The 12,894-nt window shown below is 43.1% G+C and overlaps 1 protein-coding gene across 1 annotated transcript in view; it reads left to right on the plus strand.

The window, feature by feature from the left end:
* The first annotated feature begins 1,955 nt into the window (after nt 1–1,955).
* Rasa1 (RAS p21 protein activator 1) overlaps nt 1,956–12,894 on the plus strand; it is an 83,736-nt gene continuing 72,797 nt past the window's right edge. Inside the window, exon 1 of the mRNA XM_059276493.1 lies at nt 1,956–2,641. Coding sequence (XP_059132476.1) covers nt 2,082–2,641 — 560 coding nt within the window. The 5' untranslated portion in view covers nt 1,956–2,081. The remainder of the gene's footprint in view (nt 2,642–12,894) is intronic.

The following is a 12,894-nucleotide window of genomic DNA, read 5'->3' on the forward strand; positions in this document are numbered from 1 at the left end:
GATCAGTACTCAGCGGCATTCAACATGACACTCTCTCCTGGGAGAACTGAAAAGCTGGTACAATACATGAATCCTGAAGGACAAATTCCTAATACTGATAATTTTAAATTATCAGAATGACCTCTCTATATGAATTCCTATATACTATCCGCTCTCTGTATCAACAAACTATATATTCATGGGTGGCACACTCCTCATATAAAAACATTTAGAAAAAATTGCACCTGTACTGAATGTGTATAGATTATTTTGCTCTTATTTCCCAACAATAACTACATAAAGGACATTTACGTTACATTAAGTATTGTAAATTACCTAGAGATGACTTAATGCGTATGGGAAAATGTACACAAAGTATATAAGATACTAAGCCATAATTATATTTTGGAACTCACCAGGGCCCTGGAACTTATTCCAGGGAACATCAAAAGACAATACAAACTCGTGTGTGTGTGTGTGTGTGTGTGTGACACACACACACACACACACACACACACACACACACACGGCGGACAAAACCTTTTCCTTGGCTACCTTAAGGGTGACAACAATCTGATGAGTGTAATTTTGGAAAGTTCAGACTTTGATATGTCTTGCAGATTCTTGCATACAAACTAGGACAAAAATACATTGATTTACGTTTTCTGTGGCACTTTTCCTCTTCACACTTCTTTACTATCTGACATGCAAACGTGTGAGAGGGACATTCGGTGACGGGAACTGAAGTTTATAGTAGTAGAAATCTGGCTTTACCTCTGTTTCCACCTTCCCCAGTTTTCCCATGGCTCCTCTCATCGGTGGCTTTCTTGAGTCCCCGACACTAGGTTTGAATTACTCTACCGTGCGACAGTTACGCGGCGATTTATAGCACGCCACGAAAAGGAAGACACTGCGAGCACGGCTCTGACCTTTGTGGCCGACTGCCTCGGTGGTGGCTGAGGCCATGTTTCTACAAGTTAGAAAGCAGGGGGATGGACTTGACTTCCTGGCACCATCCTTGCCTTCCCCCACCGCCTCCTCGTCCGTCCCTCCGGTCCCTCCGGTCCCTCGGGCCTGGAGAGGAGGGACCTTTTCTCCTCGCCCTGTTAACAAACAAAGCCGGGGAAAAGTTAGGCTCGCACGGAGGCCCTCGGCGTGGAGAGAGCCCGCCGCGCGTCCCCCAGGGCTCAGAGGGAAGAGTGTGCCACGCCTCCGGGCGCGCGCCCGCCCGCCCGCCTGCCCGCCTGCCTGCCTGCCCGCCTGCCCGCCTGCTTGCTCGCTCGCTCGCCCGCTCGCCCGCCGCTTCCTGCCGGGGCTGCTCTTCCCTCTCCTCCCTCCAGCCGCGCTCCCGGAAGGCGCCTGCGCAGCAGCAGCAGCAGGAGCAGCCGCAGCAGCAGCCGCAGCCGCCCGCTCCCGGCTCCCCTCCCTTCCTCCCGGGCCCCGCCCTCCTTTCTCTCTCTCTCTCTCTCTCTCTCTCTCTCTCTTTCCTCTCTCTGTCTCTCTCTCGGGTTTCGCTCCCGAGCGCCTGCCCGGTAGCCAGCCGTCGAGTCGGGTTCGGCGCGCCGCCCCCACTTCCCTCCGCCCCTCCCACCGCTCGGGTCCTCCAGCCGGCCGGAGATGAGGCTGCGGCGGCCGCGGCTCGGGCAGCCCCGGCGGTGGCTGCGGTGGGGGCGGCCGGAACCCGGGCGTTGAGACGCGGCGGCGGCGGCGGTGGCGCTGCCTCGGCCGCTGCAGCGGGCTTCCCTTCCTCTTGAGCGCAGCCAGGAAGTTTGGCGCCCCGTGCATGTGTGCGCGTGAGTGTGGGTGTGCGCGGTGAGGCTCCGGGCAGCGCTGCTGCAGGCGCTGGGGCTTTGCTTTTTTTCTTCTTTTTTTTTTGCCCGCGTCGCTTCCCGTAAGGCAGCCGCTGCCGCCGCGGAGCTCGCTTGGGCTGTGGCCGGAGGAGGGGGCGCGGCGGCGGCGGGCGCTCTCTCCTTTTGTTGTTGTTTCCTCTGCCTGGAGAGCTGAAGGGGGACGCGCCTGGGTGGGGCGGCTCGCAGCCCGGGCCTGCTGGCCCCCGGGGCTCCCGGGCGGCCCGGGGTAGCTCGAGGAGAGCGGGCTTCAACATGATGGCGGCCGAGGCCGGCGGTGAGGAAGGCGGCCCGGCGACCGCGGGGGCCGGAGGCGGCGCGGTGACCGCGGGCTCCTCCAGCGCCTACCCGGCGGCGTGCCGGGTGAAGTTACCCGCGGCCCTGCCGCCGGTGGCCGCCGCCGCCGCCGCCGCCGCCCCCTGCCCGGGGCTGGCCGATGCCGACCTGGCTGCGGCCCTGGGTGGCGGAACCGGATTGGGGTCCGGGTTCCCGGGGACAGGGCCAGTGGCGGGTGTCCTGGGGGCCGCCGCGCCGAGCGGCGGGGCTGCGGCTGCTGCTGGTGCTGGCGTGGCGGGGGCTGCTGCTGCTGCCGCCGCCGCCGGACCTGCCGGAGATGTTGCTTTCACCAAGGGGACTCTGTCGTTGGCTGCTGAGACCCTCGGGCCCGGTGGCGGATTCCCTCCTCTGCCGCCGCCTCCTCTGCTGCCCCCATTGGGCTCCGGCCTGGGCACGGTGGATGAAGGTGACTCCCTGGATGGACCAGAATACGAGGAGGAAGAGGTGGCCATACCGCTGACCGCACCTCCAACTAACCAGTAAGTCGGACGTGCTGCCTGCTGAGGGATTGTGGAAGCTGGCTCCGTGAAAGAAATGGGCAAGGAGGAGCAAAACATAAGATAGCATGCTCCCGCGGCTGTAATTGGTTTGAAAAGTTTTGAAGTTTCGGGTTCCATATATAGGGGTTTAGTTTTGATCAGTCAGTCGTCTTCCCTACAGGCACTGTCCCTGGCGTCCTCGTGTATTTATTGCTCTTCTGGGAAGACGTAAAGTTTTTAAGATGGGAAGCATGGGAAACTGTATCCAGTGAGAACCGGATATGGTTCGGCCCCTTCCTAATTGAGATAGTGTCCGGGATTCAGCAGAACTTGGCACTACGCTCCCATGCTCCCTGCTGAAGCTAGCTAGACACTTAGTGAGAACCATGAGTACAGGTTTAAATGGGTATTGCGTTAATGTAAGTTGGAAATTCATTGGTCAGAATGCTTTGTTTTTGCTGCAGTTGCAAATCCCTACTTAATGTCTGCTGGAAGCGTTGTGATTCAGAAAAAAAAAAAAAAAACCTAGATCATTTGAGAGAAGCAGGAGAGAATGGAGAGGAGTTCTGTGAATTACAGGTGTGATTAAGGGCCCCCACACTGAACACTAACTTGTTCCTTAAAATTATTTATTGGTATTTGGGTAATACTTCTATACCGAGACATTATAAAAACGTTAAAATAAAACAGATTAATACTGCTCTCTGCACGTTGGTGTTGATTGATACCATATTCTGTTTGGAAATTAGTTTTGGTAGTTTATTGTGACATAATCAGGGCACATGGCTTTCCCTTTTAAGTTGTCTCCTTATCCTGTTCTTTTCATAAGTGAAATGTGTATGTATTTGTAAATGTGGGTTGATCTTGATGGGGGGAAAATGTTGAGATGGGAAGCAGTAATAATAGACAAAACATGTTTTATGGAGCCTTCAAATCAGTCATAATTCACCTTTAGAATTTCAAAAACATTGGTGAATATTAGGAAAAAGATTTGGTTCCTATATTGACACTTTCTGGACACTTGAAGTTTTCTTTGGGAGGGTCAGGGAAGCATTTTGTAATAGTAATCCATTTTTGATTCAAGCTATATTAATGCTCTTAAGTGGGTGTTGTGATTTGGAAAAGCATTGGTCAGAATGCTTTGTGTTTGTTGCAATTACAAATTTCAATTTAGGTCTGTTTCGATACTTCCTAGCTATGGTGAAAGGATGTTATGTTCCTTTTATGTTATTCAGCACAAAGTGTAATCTCTCTTTCTAATTTTAATCGAATTTATGTCTGTGTATTGCAATCTGTCCCGGGAATGTTCTAGAAGTGTTTAAAAAAAATTGCAACATTGTGTGTATACCTTTTGCCAAAATCATTTATGTTTTTATTGTAGTAAAATGCAGTTTTTAATACTGAAAGAATGTGGTCTTGTGCCATTTCTGTAATTGAATTGATTTAGGCATATTTAGAATCTTGGTTTTTTGGCACTTGGAGCTTTCGAAATTGTTATTCTATGAGTGTTTGCATTGTGTATGTGTGTGCACTGTGACAGTATCCGCTGACAGGCCAGAAGAGGGCATCCATCAGGCTCCCTAAAACTGGAGTTACAGGTGGCTGAGAGCTGCCTTGTGGGCGATGGGAACCAAACACTGCTCCTCTTCAGCAACAGCAAGTACTTCTAACTGCTGAGCCAGCTCTCCAGTCCCAGTATATTATTCTTCAATTATTTCCGGTAGATTCATTTATTTTATTTTATTCTTTTAGACGGGCTGTCATTCTAGTGTAGGATGGCTTGGAACCTACCGTGTAGCTCAAGCTAACCTTGATTGTGGTGATCCCGCTCAGCCTAAGTGCTGGGATAATGGGCTTAAGCCATCATACTCACTTTCTAGGTTCTAATGGGTTTTTACAGAGGAGTTTAAACCCTGAGAGCAAAATTGAATGGAAAGATACTGATTATTCTCACACTGAATTTTTAAAACTAAGCATGATTATTTGGGGGAAATTTTGGTTGTGAGAAATCTATTAGTGATTTTCATTATTTTAAATTTTTTTAAAAATATAAAATTTGACTGAGTTGTTCATATTCTAAAAAGTCCTCTATACTTCATATATATATATATATATATATATATATATATATATATATATATCTTTGTCATTTTTGAGATTGTAATGTAATTACATTTCGCCCTTCTCTTTCCTCCCTCTAAGCCTTCCCACATACACCTCCCTGACATCCTTCAAATTCATAGCCTCTTCTTCATTGTTACTACATGCATATACATATTTGTATACATGTATATTTCTGAATATAACCTGTTGAGTCATATATAGCTTTCATAATTTTTTTAGTGCTATGAATCAAACCCAAGGCTTTACAGTTGTTAGACAAATTCTTTACCACCAAACCATATCCCTAGGCAAATTTTCTAGTATGTTTTTAAAATTTACCACTAGTTACACAAATTCACCCCTTTCTTTTTAAAAATAAGATTTCTTCTTCGTGACACAGTCTAAGTGAGTTGTAGGGAAGCTCGGCTCCATGCTTATGTCAGGAGATGCAGTTCCCTCTTGTCTAGTGCAGCACTCAAGATCTTGGAGGTCAAATGAACTTTTTACAGGGGGTCACCTATGACCATCACAAAACACAGCTATTTACATCCCATTTAAACCAGTACCAAAATTACAGTTAGGAAGTAGCAACAAAAATTTTATGGTTGGGGGTCTTAGCATTAGAAAGGTTGAGGGCCACTGTACTAATGGTTCCATCATCATCTTTTCTGTTGTATGTGTGTGAGTGTGCTCACGTATATGAGGATGTTTGTGCTTGTGTGTATGGTACAGAAGAGGCTGTCAGGTGTTCTTTGTAACTTTTCACCTTATTTCTTTTAAGCCAGGTCTCTCCTTAAACCTTGAGATCAAATTTATTTTGGCTAGGCTAGCGGCCAGCACATTTATGTATTGTGTTCCAATAAATAAATAGTTCTCTCAAATAACATTATAACTTTCTTTTTTTTTTTTTTTTTTTTTTTGGTTTTTTGAGACAGGGTTTCTCTGTGTAGCTTTGCGCCTTTCCTGGGACTCACTTGGTAGCCCAGGCTGGCCTCGAACTTACAGAGATCCGCCTGGCTCTGCCTCCCGAGTGCTGGGATTAAAGGCATGCGCCACCACCGCCCGGCCAACATTATAACTTTCTTATCGTAAAAGAAAATTCTGCCTACTAATTCTTTTGATATAGGGATACCCTTATTAGTAACTGGTTATTTTATGATTACTTTTCTGCCTTTTTTTTTTTTTTTTAAATCAGGATCCTAAGTTGAGCTTGAATTTTTGGTCTTAAGTAATCCTCCTGAATGAGCATCCTGAGTAGCTGGGATTATACGACTGGGCACTTCACTGGCAAAAAAAAACTGTTTTACTTTTTTGTTTATTTACTTATTTGAGACAAGCTTTTGTACTGCAGGCTGGTCTAGGGCTGGAATCCTTCTGTTGCAAGTATTGGGATTGTAGGTGTACATTACCTGCTGAGCTCAAATACTGCTTTAGAACAGGGCTTCTTTAACTTTTTCTACTCTAGAACCTTTTTGCCCAGTTTTTACAAAGGTGTCAAACATAAAATAAGCATATAAATCAGTTACTGATAATAAGTCATAAAGAAATGTATTGTCAATAATTCTTTGATGTATGTATAATTTATTAAAGATGAGCAAATTGCAAATTAAAATAGATTTGTTTATTTTTATCTAAGGAATTAAATCTTGGCTGAATATTTGATACTGGTTTTATAGTTGTCAATGCTGAGCATGTTTCTAGTGGGAGAGTTAGGGTAGGAGAAAAGGCAAGTACAAACTGCATCCATAAGCATAACATGATAAACTACCTTTCAGCTGTACATTCCACAGGAGATTTTTTTTTAGCTACTGTTGTCTGATATGATACTGCATATCAGTGCAGGTTATGGTGCATTGTTTGAATGTGTACTTAGAGGATAGGTGTAGTGCCTTGGAGTCACATGCAATGTGTTTTGTTTTGGAGTAAGTTAAAAACAGTTATTGTAAGGTAACAGCTTAATGATCACCTTTTTGTATGTCTTCACACATTGAACAGGATTTGAGGCATTTAGGTGATTGTATTTTTTTAATGAGTTAAAAATGAACATCACAGGGCAAAGAGATGAGGGATTGTTCAGAGAAGTAAGATAAAAATTAGTCTATAGAGATATATCGGTAACCTTTTAAGATTCAGAGTGTAGTTGTTGAAGAATTAAAATGCTGCAAGTAAATGGGAGAATGACATTAAAATTTCTTAGCATGATCTTGTTGGAAAATTTGATGGTTACCTTTTGTAGTATGGAGGGATGATCATTGTATTCATGATACAATGGTCATATTAATGCCAGGGAACCCTTTTCTCAGGTATAGAAGCAGACTCTGAGTAGCTTCTTACGTTCACATAATTAGAAATGGTAGATCTGAGATTCTTACACATTTTCAGATATATTTAGATTCAGAAAATATTCATAACTGTTGGTTTCTTTTTGATCTTTTGAGGGGTAGTAAGGCAAAGTCTTAGTACCCTGAATTTACATTTGCTAGATACTGGTGTACACACACACACACACACACACACACACACACACACACACGCGCACGCGCACGAGTGGTTCACTCTTTCCTCCTTTCTTGCCATGTAGCTCAGGTTCCTTGGCCTAGAACTCTTATTTCTCTTGCTTCACCTTCTGATTGGGATTACAGGTGTGTACCATCATGCCTGGCTCACAGATGTTCTTACTTAATTTTTATAACTGTACAATGAAAGTTGATGCCACACTAATATGTAATATTGGGAAAACTTGAACGATGGAGAAAACACAGATTATTTCTTATCCAAAATAATTGGGGCAAGTATTTCAAATTTCAATTTGTTAAAATCTGGAATGTATGTGTGTATTTTATCAATCCAATTGAATATCCTGAATTTGAATCCATTTATAATTTTGGTGTTTAGATTAGGGATAATCAATCTGTACTTTGTAATTGGACTTTTTGTTTGGGACTGTTGGCTCCCCAATAATAGCTCATCAATAAAGTCCCCAACAGAGACTTTTTATTGATTATGAAAGCTCGGCCCATAGCTTAGACTTGTTTTTAACTAGTTCTTATAATTTAAATGAACCCATTTCTATTAATTTCCTTTCTGCCTTGTGGCTTTGTTACCTTATCTCCATAGTGCCCATCCTGCTTTCTCTGCACCTCATGGCGTCTTCACCCTTCTTCCCAGCATCCTCTGTGCCTGGAAATTCTGCTTAGCTATTGGCCATTCAGCTTTTTATTAAACTAATCAGAGTGACATCTTCAAAGTGTACAAAAAGATTATTCCACAGCAGTACTTTGCTTATTTTTCTTTCTTTTGTCTATGATAGAGAATACACATACACACATGTGGACTATTTAAAAATTAATAATACCTTAAGGCTAGGTGTCATTGTTCTGGATTGAATTATGTCCCTGCCATTGTTCATCTTGAAGCCCTAATCTGTGGTATGACTGTATTTGCATGTAGTGCCTTTAAAGTGGTAATTATATTAAAAGAGTTCATAGATGGCATGGTTCACAAATTTAGCAGGACTGCAGTCTTTTACAAAGAGATGCCAGGAGTGCACATTCAGGGGGTAGTTTGTGTCTTGATACTGAGAAGTTCACCATCTGGAGCAAAGGAGAGAAGCCAGCCTTACTAACACCTTGGTCTTTTCATTTCTAGCTTCCAGGACAGTGCAACAGTAATTACAGTTGTTCAAGCTACTTACACTGTGTTTTTCTTGCTTGTTGTTGTTTTTCTTTTCTTTCTTTTTTTTTTTTTTTATGGTAGCTTGAATTAAACCATGGTTAGTTCTACATACTAAAAACTGAGTAGGATCATTTTTTGGAGGCGATTAAACAAACATTACTTTGAGAAGAGTTGTCTTTTTATTCCTTTCTCTCATTGTTGGAAAGAAAAGCTTGTGTTATTTTACCCTTTTTCTTTGTGTGTCAGTAACATTTCTCTTTTGGTTATATCTATGTTTACAAGGCACTTTCAGGGTGGTATGCTAGGAGACTGTCTGTGCTAAAAGATGGAAATATATTTAAATTCATGATTGTTATTGTATGAAAAGAACCTTCACATGATTATGATAGTTACTGAAAATCCTGTGAATGGGGTATTACTGCAGCACATTTTCTGTATTTGGTGTTTATTTTAACATTTGATTAAATTTTTTATTACAGCATTTTTCATCTTCAAGAATTTCATACATGCATACAATGTATTTTGATGCCTTTGACTGCTCCCTTTAACTACTCCTACATCCACCTTCACCCTCCCTTAACTTCTTGCCCTACCCCCACAGAACCCGTTGAGTCTGATTTGTGATGCCTGTGTATGCATGAGTGTGAGGCCATCCACGGAGCATAGTTGACATACAGGGACTACACCCGTAAAGAGAACTGACGCTTTCTTCATGAGAAGCTGTCAACTGTCAGTAGTTACTCAGTTAGAGGGGTACCTCTCCCCGAATGTTGACTGGCGTGGCCTTGTGCAGACGGCTCAGCCGCTGTGAGTTCATGAGTGCAGTAGTTCTGTCATGTCCAGAGGAGAACCATTTTGCCGTAGTCTTCCTCTGACCTCTGGCTCTTTCCATCATCCCCTATTCGGAGATATTCCCTGAGCCTTGGAGAGATTTGTGTTAGAGATGTCTAGTTTATTGCTGAGTACTTCCTAGACACATATTCTCTGTACTTTGAACAGTGAACAGTTGTGAGTTTCTGCATTAACTGCTGTCCACTGCACAAAGAAATTTCTTCAATGATGTCTGAAAGTGGGACTTATCTGGGTATGGCTATATATTTTTTTTAATTAAAAATTTCCCCCCATTTTTGTGTGGATGTATACATGTATGGGTGCACACACCACTGCACATGTATGGATCTCAGAGGACAACTTGTAGGAGTTGATTCTCTCCTTCCACCTTGTAAGCCCTGGGGATCAAACGTAGGTCAGCAGGCTTGGTGGCAGGTGTTTTTACTGGCTGAGTCGTCTTACCATCCTCAATCTTAGTTTTAACATCCTCTTTCTCTAGTGCATCGGTCTCAAACTAAAGAAAAGGACTTAGAAAGTTTCCTCTTAATGCCTGTAGTTTTTGTAGGTGTAACTTATTAAACTGGGCTCGTGATCAAGAACCTTGTATTAACAGAACCATGTCTATTCTTTGTCCTGTACTATGAGAATACTGATTTTTCAGTTTTTAAGTTAACATTTCTTTTGAGGTGATTGAACATTTAACATGACACTAAGAAAGCAGTCACAGAGCCAGGTGTGGCCGTACACACCTTTAATCCCAGCACTCAGGAGGCAGAGGCAGGCAGTCCCTGAGTTTGAGGCCAGTCTGGTTTATACAGTGACTTCTAGCACAACCAGAGCTACGTAGGGAGACCCTGTGTCAAAAAGCAAACCAAAACAACAACAACAAAAGAGAACAATCACTCTTTTTTACTTCAGTATTATTATTTGTTTCTTTTGGTTCTATACTTTTTGAAAATTAATTTTGGGTTTTTGGAGATTATGATAAAATTATATCCCTTTCCCTTTCCTCCCTCCAAACACTCCCATGTACCCCCTTGCACGCTTTCAAATCCATGGCCTCTTTTTTTTAATTAATTGTTATATAAATATATATGTATATACATATGTATTTCTAAATACACAAATGTGTCCTGCTCAATTTGTGTCATGTTAGTTGTATGTATGCTTGCAGGATTGATTGTTTGGTATGGGATAAGCAATTGGTGTGCTCTTCCATTTAGGAAGCTTTATTTTCTCCCTCTCAACATTCCATAGTTGCTTGTATTTTGTGTAGGTTTGAGGACTCTTGGGCTTTCCCCCATCCACATTAGGACGTTTGTTCTTGTCCTTGTTCAGCTCAGGTTAAGGAGTTTTATGTTGGTGAGACTTTATAGGTATAGTTTCTGACATCCCTAGAAGACACAGTTCCACAGCAGAGTCGCTGATGCTCTCTCTGGCTTACAGTTTCTGCCCCTTCTTCAGCAGTGTGCCCTGAGCTGTAGGTTCAGGAGATGGTTTGTAGATGTACGCATGGGGTCTGGGCTCCACAACTCTGCATTTTGATTGGTTTATGGTTTTCTGTGATGGTCTCTGTCTGTGGCAAAAAAAATTTCTTGATGAGGTGGTGAGAACTACACTTGCCTGTGGGAATAAGGAAGAATACTTAGAATATAGTTGGGGATTATGTTGATTTATAAAGTGGTTTTTGTAGGTTTTCCTCTAAGATCCATGACTTCAGTAACCCTAGGTAGTTGGCTAGGTTTCGAGTACCAGGCATGATTACTCAGTTGTTGAATGGGTCTTACGTCCAATTAGAGAGCTGTTGGTTAATCCCATGGTATGCATGCTACTACTGTAGCTTTAGGATTATTGTGCCTTTCTGGTCACTGTTGTGGTTCATAGCTGTCATAGATGGGTAGGATCTTGGTTGCTTCCCTTCTTTGGAAGTTGTGTGGTGCCTTCTGGTACCATGAAAGCTAGTCCTCAGGGAGGAGGCATTTCAGGTCAGTTTCAGCTCAGAGGCCCCTGGACCCTACATCTGAAGTGCAAGATGTCTTCAGCTAGAGAGACTTAACCTTCTACATCTGAGGGGCAAACAGAGGCAACAGCAATAGCTTGTAATGTTTTGGGAGTCTTGTGGACAACTTTGACCAAGAGCTCAAAAGAGGGCTTCTCATGCCTACTATTGAGGTTTTTGTTAGGTCATCTTTAGGACTTCGCACACTGTCAGCCCCGACTAATACTCAGACGTTATGTGCATCATAGGCTTTTTAAAAAAGTAGATAGTTAATAGTATGATTCCTTATAACTTTTAAAACATCCGTTATTTTACCCTTGTCCTTCCTCCTCCTGTATTTATTTCTCTACCCCCTCCCTAATCAGAGACACCTACCCCCACCCCCCAGTTTCCCAGTCAGATCACTTGTACTCAGCTATTCCTCTCTCTCTTGCTCCCCAACCTGGCAATGGTCCCTTTTACTTACTTGGTTTTTATAATTACTCTGCATATATACTCATATCTGAATATTTGGCTCTGGGAGCCTCTGGTGAGAAAAAACATGTGACCTTAGCCTTTCTGGATCTGGGTTACCTTACCCAATATAATCTTTTCTAGTTCTATCCATTTACCTGAAACTTTATGATTTCATTGTTTTCTTTACAGCTGTATAGTATTCCATAGCATATCTGTACTATATTTTCATTATCCCCTTTCAGTTGTAGAACTCGCAGGTTCTTTCCATTTCTTAGGTACTGTGACTAGAGCAGCAGTGAACATGGCTGAGCAGCTGTCTCTAGAGTGTGAAGACTAGTCCTTTGAGCATATTCCAAGGAGTTAGCTGGGTCATTTGGTAGATTTATTTTTAGCCTTTTGAGAATTATCCACACTACTTTCCAATGTCTGGCGGTTTGCAATCCCACCAACAATGAGTGAGGGTTGCTTTCCCCCACGTCCCCTCCAGCTTTCGTTGTTAATTGTTTTGCTGATCTTGGCCATTCTGACTGGGGTAAGATGAACTCTCAAAGGTGTTTTAATTTGCATTTCCGTAATTCCTAGTAATGATGAACATTTTAAAAGATATTTGTTAGCCATTCTGTTACCTTCTTTTGAAAAAGTTCTGTTTAGATCCCAGGCCCAATGTTTGAATGGGTCGTTCATTTTTTGGCTTTTGTTTTTTTGAGTTCTTTATGTATTTTGGATATTAACCCACTCTCAGATGAATAGCTGGGAAAGATTCTCTTACAGTCTGTGGGCTTCCTCGTCATGCAGTTGATGGTTTCATTAGCTGTGCAGAAGCTTTTTGGTTTCATGATGACCCACCTGTTAATTGTGGGCCTTAATTCTTGGGCAAATGGAGTTCTATTCAGGAAAGCCTTTCCTACACTTGTAGGTACTGCTTATGTTTTCTTGCAGCTGTTTCAGGGGTTCAGGTTTGGGGTTTAGGTCTTTGATTTATTTGGAGTTATTTTTTGTAGATATGGGTTGTGTTGGATAGTTTTATGTCAACTTGACACAAGCTAAAGTCATCTGAGAGCAGGAACCTCAATTGGGAAAATGGCTCCGTGAGATTCAGCAGTAGGTAAGCCTGTAGTGCATTTTCTTAATTAGTGATTGATGGGGGAGGGCCCAGCCCATTGTGAGTGGTGCCATCACGGTGGTCCTG

This window comes from Peromyscus eremicus, chromosome 11 (genome assembly GCF_949786415.1).
Source record: "Peromyscus eremicus chromosome 11, PerEre_H2_v1, whole genome shotgun sequence".
NCBI lineage: Eukaryota > Metazoa > Chordata > Mammalia > Rodentia > Cricetidae > Peromyscus > Peromyscus eremicus.